General features: G+C 36.7%; 3 protein-coding genes across 4 annotated transcripts; 1 reads left to right on the top strand and 2 right to left on the bottom strand.

Annotated features, from left to right (window-relative positions):
• Positions 1-140: 140 nt before the first annotated feature.
• LOC110801600 (transcription initiation factor IIE subunit alpha) lies at positions 141-10526 on the bottom strand. 2 transcript variants are annotated; one of them, XM_022006960.2, is made up of 11 exons: positions 10186-10526; positions 9934-10026; positions 9737-9859; positions 9251-9371; positions 3737-3862; positions 3271-3380; positions 3001-3184; positions 1731-1919; positions 1204-1431; positions 919-1111; positions 141-794 (listed from the first exon to the last, which is right to left on the bottom strand). In XM_022006960.2, exons 2-11 carry the CDS (start codon positions 9966-9968, stop codon positions 688-690), a joined length of 1416 nt encoding a protein of 471 aa, XP_021862652.2. In that variant the 5' UTR covers positions 9969-10026; positions 10186-10526; the 3' UTR covers positions 141-687. The 2 variants fall into 2 exon arrangements, with proteins under 2 accessions (XP_021862652.2, XP_021862651.2); XM_022006959.2 differs by having other exon boundaries at positions 141-797; positions 10186-10494.
• A 5980-nt stretch (positions 10527-16506) lies between these two features.
• On the top strand, positions 16507-19128 carry LOC110801619 (LEAF RUST 10 DISEASE-RESISTANCE LOCUS RECEPTOR-LIKE PROTEIN KINASE-like 2.5). The gene is made up of 3 exons (XM_022006987.2): positions 16507-17360; positions 17652-17702; positions 17872-19128. Exons 1-3 carry the CDS (start codon positions 16709-16711, stop codon positions 19014-19016), a joined length of 1848 nt encoding a protein of 615 aa, XP_021862679.2. The 5' UTR covers positions 16507-16708; the 3' UTR covers positions 19017-19128.
• A 1633-nt stretch (positions 19129-20761) lies between these two features.
• LOC110801635 (putative F-box/LRR-repeat protein 23) lies at positions 20762-23367 on the bottom strand. Its single transcript, XM_022007008.2, has 2 exons — positions 22837-23367; positions 20762-21664 (listed from the first exon to the last, which is right to left on the bottom strand). The coding sequence occupies exons 1-2, from the start codon at positions 23247-23249 to the stop codon at positions 21178-21180; spliced, it is 900 nt and encodes a 299-aa protein (XP_021862700.2). The 5' UTR covers positions 23250-23367; the 3' UTR covers positions 20762-21177.
• Between the last annotated feature and the right edge of the window lie 478 nt (positions 23368-23845).

Here is a 23845-nt window from a genome sequence, read left to right as displayed (position 1 = left end):
ATTATTAACTAAGACCAATTTACATATGCTGTTTTGTCCAAAATCAGGTTTAAACAACTGCTTATCCTAATTTGAACTGACTTTGGGTTGGATCCTCCTTCTCCTCGCCAGAACAATTGTGGGCAAAATTTCAAAATATGTTTGATAAAGAAAATAATTTTATGAAACATTATGAGACAAATTAGTATTGATAATACAAATGCAAGTATTTATATTACAATGTCAAAATGTTAAATTTTGGAAAACATGTACAAATCAAATCTAACAAATACAGAGCACAAATCAAAATCTAACAAATACAGAGCACAAATTAAACTGGATAAATGAATTGTTATCCTAAGAAATGCTCTAGGAGTTGTACAAAGAGATGAGCTCGTGTTTAATACAAAGTTAGGTTCTACATTTTGACAACATTTGGTCTTGCAGCCTGTCAGCTCGGCTTCGGAGGTAGATGTGATCAAGAACGAGTATTTGTTACGCCATGCCACAAAGGGGCGTGGTCCATAAACATTGGTATTCACTAATATTTTTTACCATAACACACAAGTTGAACAACTACTGTTATTATTAGAACTTTAGAGCTCGGGATTGATAAAAATGCCAAGGAGTGTTTGCAGTCAGGTTACACTACGATAATAATGCCTAACAAAACTGCAGTATCAAACTGGGTTTCCGGGGATTCAAGAATTAACCATCTTCCCACTCAACATCTTCTTCATCGTTATCCTCCTCCTCCTCCGGTAAAGGTTCAGCTTGAACGTTCAAGTCCACCTTGTAGCTTTCCCCAGTGTTCCCTGCTAATTAAGTATAAGTAACATAAGTCAATCTTGAGATATGTCATACCACAACAAAACTATAAAGGTATCTCTCGCTCAATGCAAGTATTTAGAGACGATATAAAACCAGACATTTATTTACCTGAAGGTGTAGCTTCTTCCCATACATCCTCATCCTCGCTCTGTTCCTCGCGTTTTGATTTCAAGCCAACTTGACGATCTAAAGATGTGTTTTGACCTGTAACTTCTTCAGTAGATACATCCGGTTCCCCCTTGACATCTGTTTCCCGTTGTCGTTCCAATATAGCAGCATAATAAGCTTTGAAATACTCGTCCTACAAAATTATCCGACAAAACCAATAAGTATAGAGATTGTCCTTCAACTCCGATTCCTCTTTCTAAGCAAATTGAACACAATAATACAAACCTGAATGCTTTTGTCATCCTTTACAACAGTTGACTTCTTGTCGTCTGATAAACCAGCCGGTTCTGAAGTGACGTCTGGCTTAGATTCTTCTTCCCCTTCACCACGCTGCTCCTTTGTTAATTTCATACCTTGTCTGATCATCCAAGGAGGCAGAACTTTCATGGGTGCACTTCCAGTACCAGATTTAGAGTCTTCCTTGTCTTCCACACCACTAATATCCACATGAATCTGACAACACCGAAACTACTTTAATCACATGCATGACATAGTCTTCCTTTTAAATTTTGATATGTGAATGGCATTTTCTCACTACCCCCCCCCCCCCCCCCAAACCAATTGCCAGAAACGATTGATAGAAGTGTTCAAGATTTCTACTATAGGTAGAGGCATGAAATACGGCATAACTCTTGCCCAAAATGAAACAGGAGTACAACTACTTATAACTCTTCATATACCTCAGCTGTGTATAAGCCCCCAAGCACAACTACAATTCTATAAATACTGTTTGAACAAAGACAGCAGCTTACCTTTGGGTCACCCAGAAAAGGCATTGGTGTTCCACCTTGATATGACCTAGAGGGATCATCGGGATTGTCCCCACCTGCTGCACGTGCAGCAGCACTAGCCTTAACTTCCCAGGCCTGCAGACTTCCAAAATCAGGAACTGCTAGGTCTTTAACTCTATTCAGCTGCTCAACTAAAGGCTTGAGCTGCTCCTGCAAGTTTGTTTACCTTATGTTATCCCCAAGAGAACACACAAATATTGTAGCTGCAAAAATGCTCATAAACACCAAATATGGTGCACAAAAAACAACCACCCAATATAGACCCCCAGGCCAATTCCGGGTAGATTCAAATCATCACAGTCAGTAAAGAGTGCAGTACTAAGAAAATCAACAAAAATTTATGCATGTCAGGTGTTCATCCTGACTGAAGGGAAAAAAGCACCATCCATGAACATATTTTCGAAAACTCAATCTAATCAAAGCACTGTTATGGAAAATGCAACAAAAGATATCCAATGATATAAATACAAAAAACTAGGCTAACATTTACTGAGCAGCCTTTGAAATATTAAGAATTTATTGCGGATCCAAATATTCCAAAAGCTTGCTAAAATCAACCAAGGCAGGCCAGTTTTATAGCCAGTCATGCTGATGTTTCTTAATCACACTGAGCAAGACAAGAACTCCTGACAATTCCTGATATTCATCCTGACTAAACTAATGTGATAATAAAAACAGTATTATAAAAATCTCCCAGGATCTACCTCCCCCTCTCTTTCTCTCCTCTAACACACAGATCCCAAGATGAAACAACTTCACTTTAACTCGTGAAAATATGAAATTATGAAATATTTGGACTCGAATGTGCAAAGAAAACTTGACCTCCAGCAGAAGGCAGTGAACAATTTTTTTATTATTATTACCAATTTAGTGTATTTCTTAAATTTCAGGTCCCAAAAGTTCAGTTTAGAGGAAAAGGCAAGACAAAAAGTTAAGAAATTGTTTGGTATCACTGCCAGAGTGCCAATTTTCAATTTTTGGTTTTGAGATTTTTATAGTATGATACAAGTTGTATAATGAACTTAAAATTAGTCATACCTATACCAATCGTGTTTATATTTAAGACAGATGACATGTAACTGGAAAGTACTTTAGTTTTAATTTAGAAAACAAAAAATATTTACACAAGGAGAACCGGGAAAAATAATATTTGCACACAAGGACCTGCAAAATGAAAAAGTAAACATAGCATTAGAAGCTACAGTATGACCTACATAAATAACTCACAAACCTCCATTTTCTGAAGCATCTCTTTAAGCTTTTCACGTCGGCGCCTCCTCACATTCTCATCAGCATCTCCTACATCCTGACCAGCTAACTTGTCACTTTCTGCCACAAGTTCCCCTTGGCAACTTTCACAAAGAAAGTTTTCACCGTCTTCGGAAATAAGCCTTGCTGCATCCAGAGCAGTATATCTGGCACACAACATCAGGAATCTCTAGTTTCCATGAATGTTGAAATACAATAAAGCTCTTAAGCTATAGAAAGCAGTGACCCCAACCTTTTGTTACAGTTGGGGCATATATACTCCTGGATTGTGTTCTTGCTATCCAGTTCGTCTTTTAATTTTTTCTTCATGCGATGCATTCTGTACCTCACAACATCGTAAATCTGCAAGGAGTTACAGTTTTAGTCTTTTAGATCCATTGGAAAATTCCTCTAATCATTTCAAATACATCAGACGATTGCCATCCAGAGGTGAATAACGAGACGAGACAAGTCGCGAGCTACTAGAGATCGACTTTGTCAAAACTCAACTTGAGTGAGCTTGACTCGAACTTGATCAGGACTCAAGATATAACGAGTCGAATTGAGTAACTCTAGTAAAGCTCGAACTCAAGATCGAGATCAAGAGAGACCAAAAATTAGTTAAAATATTAGTTAAACATTTTTTCAAAATTTTGATAGGTATTTTAAATTATAGTTTAACTAAAGATGCATAACAAAAAAAAAGTATAATAAGCAACCTGTGCATAATCTAAACAACAGTATGAGTGAGTGTGCAGCTTAATCTTGTCATCACCCTCTCTTCCATAATGGTGATTAGCCGTGGCTGAAACTGCTGCATTATGCATTCTTACTCCTTTTGCTGTCTGCAGAAAATTATACACATATTACACAACGAGAAAAGCAGACGGGTTTTAGAAACTAATATAACTTCTAAATGCGGGCCATGCGGCCAAGATTTACTGTATACTCCTATACCAGAAGCAACAAGAAAGATAACAAGACACTAACAGAACTAAATTGTCACAGCCACAGAATCTAAAAAAGAAAAATGAAGTTTGTTCAATCAATCTAAAGTAATCATAACAAAAAAAGGCATTCATAGAGAAAAGCTCCCAGACATGGCATTTTAGGTGCATGATAAGGTACTCTGCTATCTTGCGCCATTTGCTGCCATGCTGCAGAAGAAGAAGCATCAGAAGCTCGAATTAAGGGGATTGATTGGGAAATCTTCATCTCAACCTCTGGTTCATCCTATGAACCAAAATCAAAAGCGGAATGTGAAACCGATGGAACTGCCGATTTATCAAGGACCACCCCTGTGCCTCCTCACCCGAGCAATGGATGCCATCATGCCATTACTCAGACCCACCCCTCACAATCTGCAGAGAAGCAAACTCCCTAAATGGTGGAAGCGCTTGCCAATTTGCAGGAATTGGGATATGAGGGGGCTGCTACTACAGAGAGAATGCAAACCATATTGCGAGGGATTAACCAAGCTCTAGAATTACCTCTCAATGCTGGGCCAGGAATGGAGAATGTTAAGCCGAAAGAAACTCGAGAACTTGAACAGAAAAACAACAACGGTGGGGTCTGATATCGGAGGTGTGAAGCCAGCAGTTCATAGGAAATTGAATATGGAGAGTTCTTCAACTTGGGCCAGCTTGCTTAAAGGTAACTAACTCACAGCCAAAGGTGCATCTCTCAGTTTTATTACCCCTATAATGGCAAACTAATTGCGGGGTTAAAAAAGATGAAATTGATAGGATGTCTATTATTTGGGCTAGCTCCACTGTTATGTATGTTGTGGGAGAATTTCCATCAATAGGTGCTGTTTAAAAGTACATAGGGAATGGATGCAAATTGGTAAACCACAGGTATTCTTACATGATGAGGGATATTTTCTGATAAAATTTGGGTCTGTGAACAAGAGAGTCAGTAATGTCAGTTGGTCCTCATTCTTTCAGTAGCAGGCCTATGTTATCAAACCGTGATCTGCAAATTTCAACTTTCAAGATGAAATTCTGAAAGTGATTCCGGTGTGGGTTAGGCTGCCTAATCTTCCCTTAAACTGCTGGGGTCTGACTCACTTAGTCGAATAGGGAGTTTAATTGGTGTTCCTCTCTGTGCTGATGAATGTAACTCGAAGCAAATGAGTGTGTCTTTTGCTCGTATTCTGATAGATGTTGATGTTACTCAGGATATGCCTATATCCTAAAACAGTGATTATTCAAGATCCTACAGGAAAAAAATATCACTCAGAAAGTGATGTATGATTGGCTTCCTCCGTATTGCAAGCAACGTAAGATGATAGGACACGACTGTGGAAAGGGACAACAGCATAATTTCAAGACTAAACCTGTTTCACAGAAGAGAATTGAGCAAGTATGGCAACCTACAGCAACCTGTTAAAGTGAAACAACCTGTAACTGAGAAGCATGTTGTGAATGATATTGTTCCTTCTCCCAAGGTGATTCCTACACCGGCTCTCACAACCAATACTGTGAGGACTAACCTGGAGAAAACAGTTCAGGGGGATGATGATGGATGGAGGGTTGTTTCGAGAAGGAAGAGTCGAAGACAGATCCTAGGACACCTATTTCTATGAATTTGCTCAAGTTTGAGGGACCACATTGGCTTCTCATTGGAGGTGGAGGTAAGGAAGGTGCTTCAACTTCTATAACATGAATATCTTTACATGGAACGTTAGGGGTATGAACGACCCCGTTAAAATATATAAGATAGTTTATTAATGATAACAACATCAGTGTTTTTGCCTTGCTTGAAACTAAAGAAAAAGAGCAGAACAGTATTCGTATTATGCATAAATTCGATGTGGAGTGGCATTGTGAAAGTAACTACTCGTTCTCACCTACTTAGGTTGCTTGGAGACTGTGTAGTTACAAACTTACAATGCGATTTTAGCTAAGTCGGGGTATTTTATTCACGGTTATATAAAAAGGAAATTTTGGCACTGTGTTTATTGCTATATGTGGTTTGCATACTATATATACTAGAAGGCCTATGTGGAGAAAGCCTGAGCACTTAGCTACTACTATTAGAGGGCACTGGTGTGTGATGGGTGATTTCAGTTCAGTATTGTATTCTGGTGACAGAGTTCTAGTCACAGCCAAGGACACAGCTGACTTTGAGCATCTCCTTGAGCATACAAATTTAGTTGAAATGAAGAGTAACCGGCACTTTTTCTCATGGAGTAATGAAGGACATGGTGATAGAAGAATTAGTTCAAGAATTGATAGAGCCTGCGGTAATACAGGGTGGCATCTCTGTATACCAATGCAACTGTTGAAGGTCTCTCTGACCACTCTCCCCTGGTGTTGAACTACAAAATGGAACTTAAACGGGGTGGCAGACCTTTTAAGTTCTTCGATTACATGGCTTAGCACCCTGACTTCACTCAAATAGTTAGGAAGGATGGAATAAGGAGGTTGTTGGAACTGCCATATTTCAGTTATGGCAGAAGTTAAAGTTCATTAAGAGTGGTTTAAAAACCTTGCATCAGAAAGATTTTGAAAACCTTGATGAGAGAATTGATATCATCAGAAGCGAGTTGGAGATAATCCAGGACCAAATGGTTATTAACTACTCTGATGTGACTATGTATTGTGAGGAGGGAATAAAACAAGCTCAGTTGAAGAAATTCTTAGCCGTGCAACAGAGTGCGCTCAAGAAGAAATCCAGGGTACAGCGGTTACAGTTAGGTGAGTCTAAATCGAAGTTCTTCTTTAGCGCAATGAATGAGAGAAACGCTAAGAATAGCATAGATATTTTATATAGTGCTGCTGGGGTTGAATTGACAACTGAAGCTGAGATAAAGAGGGAAATTGGAGGGGTTAATAAGAGCTTGATTGGCACTGCTGCATCTAGCCTACAGGGAATTGACATTAAGGTAAACAGTTGACTGTTATGGCTGCTGCAGAACTGGTGAAACCCATTACAGATTTTGAAATTGATATTGCTTTGGAAGGCATTGATGTCAACAAGGCTCTGGGGTTACTGGTTAGATGGTCTAAACAGCTTGTTCTTCCTAATATCATGCTAGATTGTGTAAAGGAGGTGTTTGCTCTGCTGTAAAGGAACTTTTTTGAGACAGGAAGAATGTTGAAGCGAGTAAACAACACCGTGATAACTCTGATTGCTAAAATTCAGAATGCTAATAGCATTAAGGATTTTCGGTCCATTGCCTGTTGTTTAGTTGTGTATAAACTTATCTCAAATATTATCACCATGAAAATGCAGTCAGTTATTGGTGAAGTGGTAATTGTGCTCAAGCTGGGTTTATTCCTAGCATCAGAGTTGATCAAATGCTACTCTAGAAAAAACGTTTCTCTAGATGCATGACCAAGGTGGATTTGAAAAAGGCGTATAATTCTTTAGAAAGGCCTTTTCTCCGTTCTGTGTTATAAGAGTTGGGCTTCCCTGTTGTGTTTGTGCGGTGGATTATTGAATTGCTTGTCTACAGTTTCCTATTCAATCTTGGTTCATGGGTTTCCAACTGAACCTATACCAGCAAAAAAAGGGACTAACACAGGGAGATCCCATGTCTCCGATTCTTTTTGCACTTGGCATGGAATAACTTTCTCGTTGCTTACACAAGGCTACATCAGATCCTACTTTCAACTTTCATCCACAATGCAAGAATTTAGGCATCACACACATGATGTTTGCAGATGATGACCTTTTGATTTTTTCCAGGGCGGATGCTCACTAAGGTTAATTTTTATGCATATTATTAAAGTTTCACTTCTGATCTTGTTTCTAATTTGAACAAAAGCGATGTTTATTTGGCTGGCATACCTACCTCTGATGAAGACATTATCACACAAAGTTTAGGTATTCCCAAAGGTACGTTCCCTTTCATGTACCTTGGTGTACCTTTAAATACAAGAAAACTAAGGTACACTAATTGTAAACCCCTAATTGATAAAACAGTTGCTCGTATTAGAAGTTGGGCTGCAAAAATGTTGTATTATGCTGGCAGACTGCAATTGATTAAATCTGTTCTATTTGGTATCCAACTTTACTGGTGTCAGATATTTGTTATGCCAAAAAACGCTTTGAGTTGAAATACAGAGAATTTGCAGAGTGTTTCTTTGGATAGGAAAGGATTCTGAATCCAAGAAGGCTCCTATCTCTTGGGCACAGATGTGCTTACCTAAAACTTTTGATTGGTGGAATTTGAAAGATTTTATCACATGGAATACAGCTGCTGTGATAGTGTAATCAAACGCTGTTGGGCATTATCCTTGAAGCAAGATAGGTTGTGGATGAACCGGTGAAATGGGTTGATATATACTATATAAAGAAGAAAGACTATGCCGGTTCCTAATGGGCTTACTTGGTCTTTAAGAAAATTTTGGCATAGTAGAGAATCTTACAGATACTGGTCATGGTGAGCAGTTTGTTCATGCAGAAAAATTCAAAATTCAGAAAATGTATTCTCATATTAGACTATTAGAGAAGTTGGCTCGAAGGTTGATCGGCGGAGGCTTATCTGCAATAACTAAGCTAGTCCAAAAAGTATTTTTATATTGTGGATGGCTATTCAGTATAGACTTGTAACTAAGGATAGGCTTCAAAGCTGGAACATCAGTTTTGAACTTCTGATGGACTATGTGTTTTCCGTCAGCAAGCAGAGACAGTGGAGCATCTGTTTTTTCAGTGTACATTTTCAAAGAAAGTATGGAGTATGGTGATGCAGAAGCTGGGCTTGGTCAAGGATATTCTTGATTTCGCAGAAGAATACAGTGAGCAAAAAGGAGGAGCAGAATCACTAGAGATAGAGATACAGACAAGGTGTACAGCATGGCCTTTATGGCTATGCACTTTGGTTACAAAGAAATTCTAAGGTCTTTAATAATAAATTAGATAGTTGTGATGTTGTAGCTCATAAAATCTTGTTTAATGTTGCTTGTAGATGCACCTAAAAGATGAAAAAGTGTTTAGTTTAGGCAGCTTGTGGGTTTCCAAACCCTTCCTAGAATAATCTATGTCACCAAAGAATTTACTGATATCGGCACAAAAATCCATATAAAGAAAATGAGACATCAGACATATAATCGGCAACTGTCAATAAGTTACAGCCAATTAACACCTTGAATAACATAATTTTGCACACCTGATGCCTCTGACAGAAATGTATGAGATCAACTATTCAGAAACTTTGCCACAAATAAATGGTCCAAAACAGTAGCCAATTTCAAATTAATGTACTAACTAAAAGCAAAACAAACCTCTTTTCTATGATCGCGCATGACCAACTTCTCTTCCTCAAAGAACCGCAATGTCCGACGAAGTTGCTTCAAGTGAAGCTTTAAATCTTTTGCCAGATCTTCTTCTCTCACCCATTGACGTCTGAAAATTGGGCGTTGTACATTACAACAAAAGATCAATCATTTAAAAATCAATAACAAACGCAGTTGAAAGAAGCACCAATCCCCTATCCATCTAACATGTAGTTAGAATTCGTTCTGCGTGTAAAATCCAGCTGTGAATTCAGAAGATTTAATCACATTTCAGTTACGAATGTAACATTCATACAACACACTGCGTCCAACACAAAACACAATTTGGCTAAGGTTACTTTATGTTAACACAGATGCAGCAATTTCAGCTCATCTAAACAGAACCTTCTAATTGAAATTTTAAAAATGTTGTGTCTCGGTCAAAATGAGGAATAAAATGTTAAATTTAGATTTGAGCACATAAGTATGACATACCTAGTGAGCGCATCAAGAATAACCACAGCCGTCCCACGGTTATCACTGCGGCTGGTCTTGGGTTGATTATCGCCCTTAGTTGAGATGTCATCGTAGAATGCTCGAGCTGTTAGCTTCACCAATCTGTACAAAGTTTTAAGCAAATCAAAATAATGTTGACAGTAAACGATGGCTCAAAGAAAGAAAAGATAAATCACCTGTTAAACGGTTCTATGCTCAAGGAATTGCTCATGCTTCCCCCCAGGTCCGTCCCTGAGGCGAGGCAGGGCAGGGCAGGAGGGGCGTCCTCCCTGGGCCCAAGGAAAGATACAACGGTGATTGTCAGAAAAATTGAATTACGAATTTCACAACACCAAAACAAAGATAACAAAAACCCGAACCCAGAATATATTTAACAATTAAGAAAATTACAAATAAAATCAACAGAAAATTCGATTATAGATAATTACCGAGAATAGCAGCACCAGAGGAGGGGAGGTTGTCGGAAGAGGCGGCGACGACTATGGATACAACTACAACTACAAGACCGCTGCTTTTGTTGTTAGGGTTTTAAGAGGAGGAGAATGCGGGAGGACTGAGGAGGAGGAGGAAGGAGATGCAGACCGGAGTTTTTTTCTTTTTTTTTTTCTTCTCAAAAGTTAAGCAGTCATTTCATTTTATCAAATCAAGCTCCCTCTTGTGCGCCTCTTCTGATGATTTGGGGGAAAAAAAGTTATCATTCCGTACAATTTTGCGTATTCAACCTTGCCACTGACTACGGAGCATGGATATCACAGCCATGAGTGATCGCGGCACAATAACACTTGTTGGTGGTGTAAATAAGGATATAACAATCAAGGACCGTTTCGAGAAGAGCCAGCTACCCTTGCAGCTGTTAGGCATATGTTTTTAGTTTATTTCGTAGTATGTAATGCTCTATAAAGGCCTTAGTTTAATTGTTTAGTTTGTAAAACTCTTTTATTTATGTTAACTAGAATGTGCAGTGCATAAGCACGGGAAATATAGAGTATTGGAAATAAAAAATAAAGGTACATAGTCAATTTTGAATCGATAATAGTTAGTAGTACAAATAGACTCTCTTAAAACCATATACTCTTAGTAAAATAATTCAACATTTCTAAATGCCAAATTTAATTTTAATTTCCTTTCTTGCCGATCTGTTTCCTCAAATAGTAGAATTTTCTTGTCATCTCACTCTCAAAACCGATGCAACTACGTTATCACCATTCTCGAGCTTGAAAACATGTAGTATGAAAGTGAAATAATTCATCAAACGCTCCTTCAGTTGCCCTCCAAAATGATGTAACTAAATTTCTTACGAATAAAATTTTGGGTCAATATATGTTGTAATATAAATATATATTTGCAACAATTTTAACACGTACTTGCATGGTTTCAAATTCTTTAATATATGGAACTTTAAGACCGACGATAATGTCAGCATGTTGTCTAAAAAGTGTGACACACATTGTACTTATGTCATCAATAATTCTTACATTTACTCTTAATATGTTATTACGGATATAACATAAATATTGCAATTAATTGTAGCTTCTTACAAGTATAAATACCTTTGCTTACTGCATACAATCTAGGCATAGCGATACAATGCTCTTTGTTTTGCCTTAACAATTGACTCCCGATATTGACCAATTGCAAGATGAAATTGACTCAGCCAAAATAGAATCCCAACCAATGCTAAACTTGAAGGATATATTCGTAGTACATCAGATTGAGGGTCAGATTACCCCAAAAAAAAAAGGCCCAAAAATATCAAAGGGATCGACCTCTTGCCTAACTTGCTAATACTTTGTACATTTCAGTTACATACTATTCTATCTACTTAGAATTTCAATTACATATACTCCTTTCACTTAGAAGGAATATATTACTTAAAGTTATAAACAATGTATAAAGAAAATGAAGAGGAAAAATAATGGAAAACACTACTATATAAATATCTATGTAAACAATATTTCTAGAGAAATCATATGTTTGGATATATTGCTTCCATACTCGTGTTCATAATGTAATCATTACTTATAGTAATTGATAATAAGGGGTGTAAAAGTACGATCAAAATATATATTTTCAAATAAGGAAAAATACTTCTCATCAAATAACGCAATTTCTTTTCGTTAATTGCTCCAACTACGGAGTATTGTTCAAACACCTCTCCTCAAATGACAATCGTCAAATCTGAAAGTAAGAAAACTCTACATTAATATTGATAATGTATGTAAAAAAAGCAGTACATGACAAATAGAGCAACTAAAGAGACTACATAAGCACCATTTAACTACATACTCCATACGTATTACGGAGTATACGACATATACCAACTTTTTAAAACTTTTTTGTTCAGTACTACATATACCTATAAAACTATTTAGAAATTAGGCCTTTCATGAAATATCACCAATAACATTTGAAGCTTGGGGTAAATGCTCAACTATACCGTACAATACTTTTAAAAGCTGGATTCATAAGATTATAATTGATATGTAAGGGGTTAATACTACGATAAAAATTATATTGTCAATTGTATCTCATATGAGTATATAAAAATTATATTGTAAGGGAATAAAACTATAATAAATAAAAACTATGAACAATTCTTCCAAAATCAGGAAATACAATAACTTCAAGTATACAATTAACTCTCGCTTCCCCTGCATGTATCAGGGAAAAAAAAAAGCCATGGCTTAACACCACCAGAGGACCAAATTAACTAAGATCTACATAGTACTATAGTAGCAACAACGACACATGTCAGAGTTATGGTATATTTAGAGTTCTAGTATATTTAGGAAACTAGAGTTGTGTTAGTTTAGGAATCTAATAGAGTTCTAAACCTAATAGAGATATGCCATAGTTTCCTATATAAACCAATGATGTAACCAAATTATGATTAAGCCTTTAAATTATATTATCATCCATCAATATTGTTATTCTCTATAGTTTAACATGGTATCGGAACTATCCATAATTTTGGATTGATCCTACGCTTCCGCAATTAAAAATTCTCCGGCCGGTGGGTATGAGTTAAAAACCCACCTGTTGGATTTGTTAACTCTCTAATATTATTTTTTCCTATATTATTAAGCGTGATCTAGAACCTAATAAAGGGGTGATCGGTTAGTTTTTGTTGATGGTGTTTGCTTTGCTCATTGACGTGCCTGTGCTTTGAGGGTATATAGTGGGTGTCAATTATTCTTGTTTTGGTTGACATTAAATATAAAGTGGATAGAAAACTAGATTGGTGTTGCTGCTGTTAGAGTTGGTTTTTTTGCGCGTGCAAGAGTGTACTTGCAATTGCGTGTGCAGGAGTGTACTTGCGCTAGTGTGACTAATCATTGATGTGATGCACAAGTTTCAATCGGACAAGGAATGTACCTGTTCGTTGGTTTGTGCGGAATACAAAGCAGGAGTGTACCTGCATTTGTGTTGGTGCTCAACGTGTCCTAGCATCGCCGATCTCTTCACCAGATATTGCGGAGTGTACCGCATCAAAGGAACAGGAGTGTACCTGTTTGTCTCGATATCAGACCGATAGTTTCGATTGTCGTGATTTTACACTTCAATTGTACCGTTCGTGTTACTGCCGTTACGATTGCGGGGGAGTGTTAGAGTTATGGTATATCTAGGGTTCTAGTATATATTTAGGAAACTAGAGTTGTGTTAGTTTAGGAATCTAATAGAGTCCTAAACCTAATAGAGTTATATTATAGTTTCCTACATAAACCAATGATGTAACTAAGCAAGTTATAATGAAGCCATTCACTTATATTATCATCCATTAATATTATATCCTCCTGAGTTTAACACCACAAATAAAAGTCAGAAGAAAATGATCGAGCTTACTTTTGTTTAAAGGGAAATCCAGCACCGTGAAATAGTGTTGTTACTCTCATCAATTGCTATCGACAATGAAAAAAAGGACAAATTTCAGTTTTTCTTCGAATGAACTAATGTCAGATTTTACCACTGGAATCATGAGAAATATCACAAAATTTATTTTTAAACTTTTGAAAACAAAATTTAAATTATATATACTTGTAGTTGTGAGGAGAAACAATGGAAAATCGGTAACGGCGGTAGATTTGTTCTCATATAATAGTTGTTTGTGGTTAGTTTTATTTTTTTACTGGGTAGTTTTATAATATATACGTGATTTATTTATTTTTGTGAAAATCAATTTGAATTTTGGATATTAGGGTATTTTGATTGGTTTTGGAGGGAGTCAATGAGATTGCTGGATTTGGGTTTTGGAGGCCTCACATACTCCAATGACTTTTTTTTATTATTATGTAGGATTTGAGCCTATGTCAAAAAAAAAAGGGACTACGGAGCATGGAGTTATTGAGTTAGGAAATAAATAAGGTCAAAGTTATTATATTTTTCGCTGTTTGGGGTCTAAACTTTTTTTTTTTTTTTTTTTTACCATTTGGGGTCTACACTGTATTTTTTGGTCAAGTGTAACTAATTGACTCTTAGAAAACTTAGACCCTTAGGGGCCGTTTGGTTCGCACGGGGTAAAGGGAATGAAATCAAGAAAGGGAAAGAAGGGGAATGGAAAGCAAAACCCTTTGATGTAGGTTGTTGTTTGGGTAACATTTAATCAATCTTCCACATTCCTTCATTCTCTCACTATTGCTCCACCATAGTCACTCTCACTCTTTGGTCACCACCTCACTACCCGTTTCCTCCGACAAACCTCTTCGGCCACCCCTTCTCGCCGCCGTCCCTTCTCGTCGTCGTCGTCCCTTCTAGTCGCCGTCCCTTCCCTCTCGATTCCTGCCGTCGTCGAACCTTCTCTTTCTTCCTTCCCTTGTTTTCTCACCATCTCCATGGCCAAATTTGATGTTTAATTGGTCTAATTCAACCATGAAAACTTCAGATCTAGAGTTTTCATGGTTGAATTTGACCATTTAAAGCTAAGATTATGGATAAGAAAAGGTAATTTTAACTTTTAGTCTTGAATTATTTCAAAATTTTATGATTGTGGGTTGGTGTGGGTGATGCGGTGGGGCTGCGATTTTCACGGTGGGGCTGCGGTTTTCGCGGTGGTGTAGTGGGTTAGATGCAGTGGGTTTTTCTGGTGCGTTGGCGGGTGTTTGGTGGTGGGTTAGATGCGGTGGTGAGTCAATGGTGGTAAGAGGCGATGGTTGGGTGGTTTTTCTGGTGGGTTGGCGAGGTGTGGTGGTGGGTTAGATGTGGTGGTGAGTCGATGGTGGTAAGCGGCGATGGTTGGGTGAGTCGATGGTGGGTGGTCGGCGGTTGTTGGTGGTCGGTCAGATGCGGTGGTTGGGTGGTGTTGCTGCGGTGTGGTGATCCAAAGTGGGTGAGTTGATGGTGGTCAGGCTTGTTGAGGGTGTTTAATGGTTGGTCAACGGTAGTCAAGGTTGTTCAGGGGAAAGGGAATGGAAAACCCTTGGGGGGTAGGGTATCAATCTAGAGCCTTTTGAGGGTAAGTAAAAAAGAAAATAGGGTAAAGGGAATGACAAAAAACATCAAACAAACAACAACAAAGGGAATGATTCTAATTCCCTTTCCTTAAGACCCCCAACCAAACGTCCCCTTAGCTTAGTTAAGAAAAGTAGCATCCCTAAATCTTGACTCTTTATTTTTATGGATCAATCTAGCTCATTTATATATTTGACTGCTTTGACTATAAAATTGTAAAATGATATATAAATTTGAAAATTTATATTTTAAATTACAATTAGAAACTATTCGTCACTTTTTTATATTGGATTTTTTTTAGTTGGTGCTAATATGTAATTTACCTCAAACTAAATAAAATTTCGTTAAATTTGTATGAACAAATGTATCAATATATAATCTGAATTTTATTTTTTAACAATAACCATATGAGAGTAACTGAGTATAATATGATAGAAATTACGCACCAAAAAAATCTCATTTAAACAAGGAAATTCGCCGAGAAAAAAGAGGTAATCATTTTACGATAGTAAATAATAATTTCTCAATATCGGCCTACATGCATTCTAAAAATTCATGCACGCATCGCGTGCATAAAAGACTAGTAGTTACATATGCTAGTAATCTACCATAACTAATACTCCATATATGATATATTCCTTATTGTTTATCACTTTGTCCCATTATATTTCTTTTGTCAAACTTTAAACACTTTGACAGAATTACTTATTCCAAATATGTAATTTAAGTCATTTGTTCAAAGTTAGATTCATTTAAATACACTACAAACATATGTTTTGTAGACCCTGAAAAATTAAATAAAAATACTTGATATGTTATAGGGATCAGGGGAGTATAAAATATCCTACTCCGACATACTTCCTCCGTCCCTTAATACTTGCAACGTTTTGACTGGACACGCTTGCCAATGCACAACTTTGACCACAAATATCTCTAACTACATATTATAAAAACTATAAAAAATTTAATATTTTGAAAATATATATTAAGATGAAGCCAACAATATATTATATACTAACATTTATTTTCATATACTATAAATAAAATAGGGTAAAAGTAAATTATGTGAATAGTGTAAAAAGTCAAAACGGTGCGAGTATTAAGGGACAGAGGGAGTATTACCAGACACCACAGGTCCACCGTCCACCATATATAACGATTGGTTTGGATTATTCCCAAGTTGCCAATTAGCCAAAGCTTAGTTTTCTAGTGCCTAGACCCTACTAATTGGCCCAACCCCCCCCCCCAATATTAATAAAAACACTTGTTGACATTGACCATATAATCACTCTATACCTTAACAATTTATGTCATTGCTTATCACATTTCCAAACTCAATTCTTCATTTCCCCCCTTTCTCTTTCTCTTTCTCTTTCTCTATATGACTATGGATGTCTTAGTTTCATCTTCATGGATAATCCTTTCATTATTATTATTACTAACCAATCTTCCTACATCTATTTGCCGTCTAAGTCGCGAGTACAACAATTGCAGTAAATCATTCAAATGCGGAAACATAACCAATTTAAGCTACCCTTTCTATGGTTTGGATCGACCATCATACTGCGGCCACCCTGGGTTCCAGCTCTTTGGCTGCGATCAAATTGCTCAACCCATTACCATGTCCATGAAATCACAAGCTTTCCTGATATTATGAACATCAATTACACCACTTCCACCATCACAGTTGCTAGGCAAGATTTTAAAGCAAAGTCAGGGTGCCCTGACACTTTAAACAACATCACTATTGACTTCTCTATCTTTCAGTATACTCCTCTTGATGCAAACCTTACCTTGTTTTATGGTAATTGTTCGTCGTTGTGTAATCTTACGACGTTCAAAGAGTTTTCTTGTCCTATGAATCCTAGGAATATACCTGTTTGTTGGCTGACTAATAATGCTATGTTGAAGAGTAATATCTCAGTAGCTTCATGTTCAAACCATCTTTTTCTTCCAATTCATATGTCCGACAATAATTTTATGGACACGATTGGAGGTTACATGCCTAATGCTGCTTGGAATGGTTTTGAGCTTAGATGGAACGCCAATAATGGTTCGTGTGAAGCATGTCTTAGATCAGGAGGTCAGTGTGGGCATGAGCCGCGTTCAAATAAATTCTTTTGCTTCTGCAGTGATGAATCCAACTGCCCTTTTCCAGGTACCTTATCCATCTTCTCTCTGTAACATTTCTTACTCGCAACAATATTCGAGAACAAATACTCCAATATTCCCCCCGTCGCAGATTAGTTGTTACACTTAGGTGGGGACAAAAAGAAAATGAGTGGGAAGAGAGAGACAATATAATAATTGTGGGGTCATTCCTGATTTAGAAGTGTAACAACTAATCTGGGACAGACGAAAAAGGAAATTGTAACAACTAATCTGGGACAGAGGGAGTAATTTGATTTCTTTGTCAAAATGTACATCTCTAACATAATTTTGAAAACAGGATCCACTCCATACAAGGTCCTTCTTACCAAGCCCAAGATCGCGCTACTAGGTGATGTACCCTTGTGTTTATTTCACCCTTTTCCCCCATATTTTTGTATTATTTTTTTACTTATCAAGATTACAGATTTACAAATTAAATGTTTATACTTATCAGGCTGTTCTAATACTAAATTCGGGCATACCAGTATAATAACATGTTCTACTTGATTGCCTTGCAGCTTGTTTCGCAGCTGCTGGGGTTGGAATTTTAGTTTTCTTAGGCTTCTGTATAAGAAAAAAATGTTCATCAAAGGACGAGGATCTTCAACGGAAAAGGAAGCCAGATGTTGAGGCTTTTTTGAAGATTCATGGAACTGTTGGTCTACAAAGACACACATATTCTGATCTGAAGAAAATAACCAATTCCTTCAGAGATAAGCTAGGCGAAGGAGGTTATGGTGCAGTATACAAAGGAATGATTCGGAATACTGAACATCTTGTTGCAGTAAAATTATTGAAAAAATCAGAGGGAAATGCAGAGGATTTCATTAACGAGGTTGCAAGTATAGGAAAGACAAACCATGTCAACATTGTCAATCTGTTGGGATTTTGTTACGAGGGTCGACATCGAGCTCTTGTCTATGACTTCATGCCTAATGGATCACTTGAAAAGTACTTGTATGAAACAAACAACCTCCAATCCCTCTCATGGGACGAATTATTTCAAATCTCGGTTGGAATTGCAAGAGGGTTAGAGTACTTGCATCGAGGTTGTAACACAAGAATCCTTCACTTTGACATTAAACCAAACAATATTCTCCTAGACGAGAATTTTTGTCCAAAGATTGCAGATTTCGGCCTTGCTAAGTTATGCCCGCAAAAGGAGAGTGTTATCTCGATATCTGAAGCTAGAGGAACTGTGGGATACATTGCTCCTGAGGTATTCCTTAGGAGTTTTGGTGGTGTTTCTTACAAATCAGATGTTTATAGCTACGGTATGTTGGTTCTTGAAATGGTTGGGTGTAGAAGAAAAGCGGGTACTGAAGGTAATGAAAGCAACAATAGCGAACAATATTTCCCTCAATGGATATATGAGAAACTCGAAGTAGGGGAAGAATTTGATGACCAAGAAACATTGAGTTCTGATGAGAGGGAGATTCAGAAGAAGATGATTTTGGTGAGCTTATGGTGTGTGAAGACTAACCCATCAAGTCGACCAGAAATGAGTCAAGTGGTCGACATGCTAGAAGGAACGGTTGAATCACTACAAGTCCCTCGTATCTCTTCATTAGCTCCCACCTCATCGTTTGTTGGCTCCCCAATGTCACTGTCACAATACTCACAGACCTCATCCTACGGTCTCAGTACGACAACTACTCTTTAGTACAGCAGTTTGCAGTAGATATACTGGTATTAATGTTCTCAGACCATGTTTGTGGCTTCAGTTTAATAACATGATGCAAAAAGAACAAAAGTTCTGAGCTTGTTTCTAATAACTTGCATACATAATAGATCATTCATTAGCAGGGGCTACAGAGTTGCAATCGCACTGTAAGATATCACAGAGCATAACCATGATTGCACCATCAAAACTCCCTAATGTATTGCAATTCTCCTTCATTCTCTCAGATTGCTAACTCAGAGATTGAACTTTTCTCTCAGGAAAGGGGGGGAGGTGAAGTTCTTGCAGAAAGTTTTCTAAATTCTAATTAATATGAAGTGGAAATTTTCGGGTTCACTCAAATGCTCAGTTAGACCTGATCAAATGGCGGGCCGGGCCGATTGAATAAAAATCTGCCCATTGTGTCGGGCTGGGACGGGCCAAGCTTCGGGCCATTTTTGTGTCCAAACCCCGTTATTTTGGGCCAAAATTAGCGAACTTTTCGGGCCGGGCCAAATTTATAACTAAAATTGTTGTTTAACGTTGTCCAAAGCCCGCAATTTTTTTAAAAGTTCGGGCCGGAATATTTTGCCCAAAACCCTCAAATTTTCGGGTCGGGCCATGATGGTCAGCTCTATGCTCAGTGATATTAATACTGAAAAATCCTAGTGTATTGGAGTGAAAGTGATAAGAGTACAAGAAATGTATTTTAAGATGACAAAAGAAAAACGACACAGGAAAATTTGTTCAGCTGAGATTAGCATAATAAAATTTATGGCATGATGATTAACCATTCAATAAAAAACAACACGATCAACCAGCAATAGGAGGCAAATTCGACTAATTATGAACAAAAAGATAACAACGATAAGTTTCTGTATTGGTATAGAAAACTGTCAGATAATATTGCATCCGTAATTCAAATTGACAAGTAATATGAAAATATAGGAATTATCTTACGAGAACTTCACCCTGCAAGGAATCAACGACGTGTACAGTCAAGACAAAATTTCTAACACGCTTGCAATACAAAATAGTCAAAAATAAGGTGCTGTCATCAGTTTCATACTTACTGGCTTACTGCTGTTATATTGACTAATCAACTTTATGAGAGCATGTCAAATTTCTTTTCTTTAATCAAACATCTACAGTAAGTTCAGCAACTGTAAGCAGATTCTAGCTACTGCATATTTTCCGCGAAATGCATAGACTTTTACCATAATTTTGTGCATTACACATCATCTTTCTGCATCAACACTTTCAGTCTTCTGCGTCATCTATTAGTTACTTGGTCAATGTAAACAAATCCCTTTCAGATAGCCCCAAAGTCGTACTTTATAATATGATGTGATTCTCTGAATCTGAATAAAAAAAATGATCAGCAGAAAGTCAGAAATGAGATATGAGTGAATTTTCAACGTCTTTCTAGCATGTTGTCACTGACAAATGACAATCACTTTTGAGTAAATAACAAGTACTCCCTCCGTATAGTAGTTCGGAGTACTCCGTATAATTGAGACCATATGGTCATTAATCTTTGCATCTATGTCATATACTCCGCACTTATTCAAAGACTTTACAAAATTGTTCGCTCTCATCATCCGAAAGGATGCTTTAGAGTAATTGATGGATCATTAGAAATATTGACCGGAGAGGACTGTAATGCTGATGAATCAAAAACAATGTTACAAAGTAACTGATGAATCCATCAAATTGGATACTCTCAAGAATAATTTAATAAACAACACTAAAGAAACACAAATATATTCTGAGAAAAAAGTACTCCATTAACCACTCTCTAGTTCCTACAAACAAGAGAATGTAGGAAACAATAAAATTGTATATTTATTTAAGTGAATAAAAACAGATTCAATAAGTAAAAGAGCAGAAAAGTCACTGGCATGCAATCCCGATTCACCGCAAAATCAACCTGAGACAATCCGGCAAACAACATGATTGTAGACTCAGCAAGGCGGAAAAAGAGCTGAAAAATCAGTCAGAGGGTTCATAGTCTACGAGATTAGCACCATAAAACTGAGCATAGAAATCGAGCGGGAGATCATCATAATCATCGTTGTAGTCATGGTAGTCTGGATAGCCTCCAAAATAGCCACTAATCTCATAATCAGAATCATACTCACTGTACGGATTGCTCAACTTGTGATCACGACAGACGCTGTTCTGAATTAGTAAAAGCTTGGTAGCTATAATCTGCCATGGAGTCATAAGATAGCCGCAAGTGCATAATACCTTCACATCTTTTACCCAAATCTCCTGATAAATCAATGTAGAAACATGCACGTAAATCAAGGGATTCAAGAAGAGTACATCCATCAAGAATTGCTTCCAACCCTTCATTTGTCATATGGTTCCCAATTAGTTGAAGATTGCGCAGATTAGGCATGCTTTTACCAATAGCTAGTGCTTCTTCATTGCAAGTAAAGTCAAAAGTTTTAGAGCCAACGTCATTTAAGCTAAATGTTTTCAGTGAAGGGAAGATGTGGCCAATAGCTTCAATAGTATCATCACAGAATTTACACATTATGAGCTCCACTTCCTCAAGCGCTGGGAGCCTCTTTACAGCTTCAACCAGTCCCTCGTCAGAAATACGAATATAGTGCCATAATCGAAGATGCTTTAGATTCTTCGACCTGTTCAGCATTTTCCGAGTTACAATAACAGGTTAAAAGTTGAATAATGCTCAAAACCCAAAAAACCCAAAATGACATGACATGTAATTAAAAATGTCCACTTCAGTCATTATAAACTCAAACTGCCACATCATAATAGATGTAAACCAATTCTTAGCTATATACAAGCAAAATTTACATGACCGACTCTAGCAGAAAGCAGGCAACTAAGGCCAATAAACACAATGAGAAGAACACTAGGAACTATGTATACCTCTTGTAAGTTGTAAGATTGAAAAGCACCTAGTCAAAATAATACTCTATAACAACTTTACCGCTACAATTGTCAAGAAAAACAATGACCATTTGTCTAAATGAGCAAAATCACCAAGGTAGATTCTCGCAAAGTACCCTGTCACGCATCTCATAATCACTAAATGAAACATGATTACTTAACTGTGTTGAATGTTTAATAGAAGTCAATACCACAAACATAGACAAAAACATTTGACAAATACTCCATTAGTCATGTAAAACAAGAAATGAGACGAATTAAACAAACAATATTATTAACATAGATTATGTAAACCAAAACCATTATTAATGGCAATATATAGTAACTTATCTTAAGAGAAAAAAAAATTCAAATGCTTTTTCTAAACAACTTCAGAGCAAATTCATAAAAAAAGTGAGAAAACCTTGAGATAATAGTAAATTTACGTCCATAAATTTGCACTTTCTTAACCAATATTATTGACATAGTTCAAAACAGACGGAAAGAACAAAGCAACGAATCCAGAACAGAGTAAACACCATGGAACTCTTTATTTAAAGAATACAAATCAACAACAGAAAACCAAAATTATCATCACACCAATAACAATATTGATGCCAGCATTTCACTTTATACCTAAGAAATTAAAAGAAAATCAACCTCACATCTCTTGACCAGCATATTAAAACATAGATTAAGGAAAATCAACCCCACAAAACTAAAAAGCAAAGCAAATTCAAACTTCAATTATATCTTCAAAAGATATTCAAATTCAGTTACTCCGTACTACATTAGGCTATTTTTTAGTAAATTCATCCATAAAACAGGGGGAAAAACTCGGATCTCACAATTTTTGTCCAGCAAAATTGACATAGATAAATTAAAATAATTAAACACCAAAAAAATTATACTTGTATACCTTTCAACAATGTACATCAAAGTATCATCATCACAAAGATGCTCCAAAAAGATATCAACAATAGAACCACAACTTCGATCAACAATGAAGCGAGTCAGAACATTAGCGTCAAAGTCCAAGTGCATATAAGCATCTGGAAGTGTCATGTCAACGACCTTGAACAACGAAGGTTGTTTGCAGAGCTTGCGGAATAACATGCAAACATTCTGGACATTTTCGATTATGTAAATTGTGTTTAATTTCGACAAAATCAAGGACCAAATGTCTTCTGGAAGCTCTAACCATTTCGGAATTTTCTTATTCTTCTTCTTCCTGTTCCGATTATTTTTCCTTTTGCGATTGAATTTGGTTGAAGTTAAAGGTTCAGAGAAATTAGGGTTAGGGTTTGAATAAGAAGAGGAAATTGATGACATTGGTGGAGTTAAGGGAGTATTGTTTTTATTGGAATGACTGAATGAGAAAGTGGAAGGAAAGGAGAGGAGCGTTTATTTATACGTTGAAACACATTCATTTATTTGACGACGGAACGGCCTCCGTGAGAGGGTGTTCATCGGTCCAAATTCGGACCGGACAGAATCGAAGATAGAAATTTTGATAATTCAAGATCTGAAGATTAGATCGATTATGTTTGTACGGACTTGGATCGGAAAAATGGGTATATAACCCAGATCGGACCGGTTGTAGACCTATATTTTATTTTTTCTATAAATTATGGTAAAAAGTAAAAAATATATATTAAAAAAATCAATTGTTTAAGGGCTTTTTTAGAAGCTAAAATAAAATATATCACAATATAGTATTACTAGTATTGAAGCCCATGCATCTTTGTCAAGTTTTGTACATCTTTGTCTTATTATATGGGGGAAACCCGTTAATGTAAATAAAACTCTAGTGTTTTATATTACTATGAATATGCATAAAACAAATACTCCGTAATAAGTATTTCTATCTTATTTTTTTTTTTTAAAGGGGATAATTAATTGTATCTTTTTCTTTTATTATCTTTTAT

The sequence above is a fragment of the Spinacia oleracea genome, chromosome 1 (assembly GCF_020520425.1).
Source record: "Spinacia oleracea cultivar Varoflay chromosome 1, BTI_SOV_V1, whole genome shotgun sequence".
In the NCBI taxonomy this organism is placed as follows: Eukaryota; Viridiplantae; Streptophyta; class Magnoliopsida; order Caryophyllales; family Amaranthaceae; genus Spinacia; species Spinacia oleracea.
This window is presented reverse-complemented; position numbering and strand designations above follow the sequence as displayed.

What these genes read in the sequence shown, in the direction of transcription:
- LOC110801635 (XM_022007008.2), bottom strand. Translation starts at nt 23,249, where the DNA reads ATGTCATCAATTTCCTCTTCTTATTCAAACCCTAACCCTAATTTCTCT. An exon ending in TTGATGTACATTGTTGAAAG is followed by an intron (nt 21,665 to 22,836) that starts GTATACAAGTAT and finishes AATGCTGAACAG; the next exon opens with GTCGAAGAATCTAAAGCATC.
- LOC110801619 (XM_022006987.2), top strand. Translation starts at nt 16,709, where the DNA reads ATGCGGAAACATAACCAATTTAAGCTACCCTTTCTATGGTTTGGATCG. An exon ending in ATCCAACTGCCCTTTTCCAG is followed by an intron (nt 17,361 to 17,651) that starts GTACCTTATCCA and finishes TTTTGAAAACAG; the next exon opens with GATCCACTCCATACAAGGTC. An exon ending in GCCCAAGATCGCGCTACTAG is followed by an intron (nt 17,703 to 17,871) that starts GTGATGTACCCT and finishes ATTGCCTTGCAG; the next exon opens with CTTGTTTCGCAGCTGCTGGG.
- LOC110801600 (XM_022006959.2), bottom strand. Translation starts at nt 9,968, where the DNA reads ATGAGCAATTCCTTGAGCATAGAACCGTTTAACAG. An exon ending in CTTTTCTGGGTGACCCAAAG is followed by an intron (nt 1,432 to 1,730) that starts GTAAGCTGCTGT and finishes CGGTGTTGTCAG; the next exon opens with ATTCATGTGGATATTAGTGG. An exon ending in AGGATGACAAAAGCATTCAG is followed by an intron (nt 1,112 to 1,203) that starts GTTTGTATTATT and finishes ATAATTTTGTAG; the next exon opens with GACGAGTATTTCAAAGCTTA.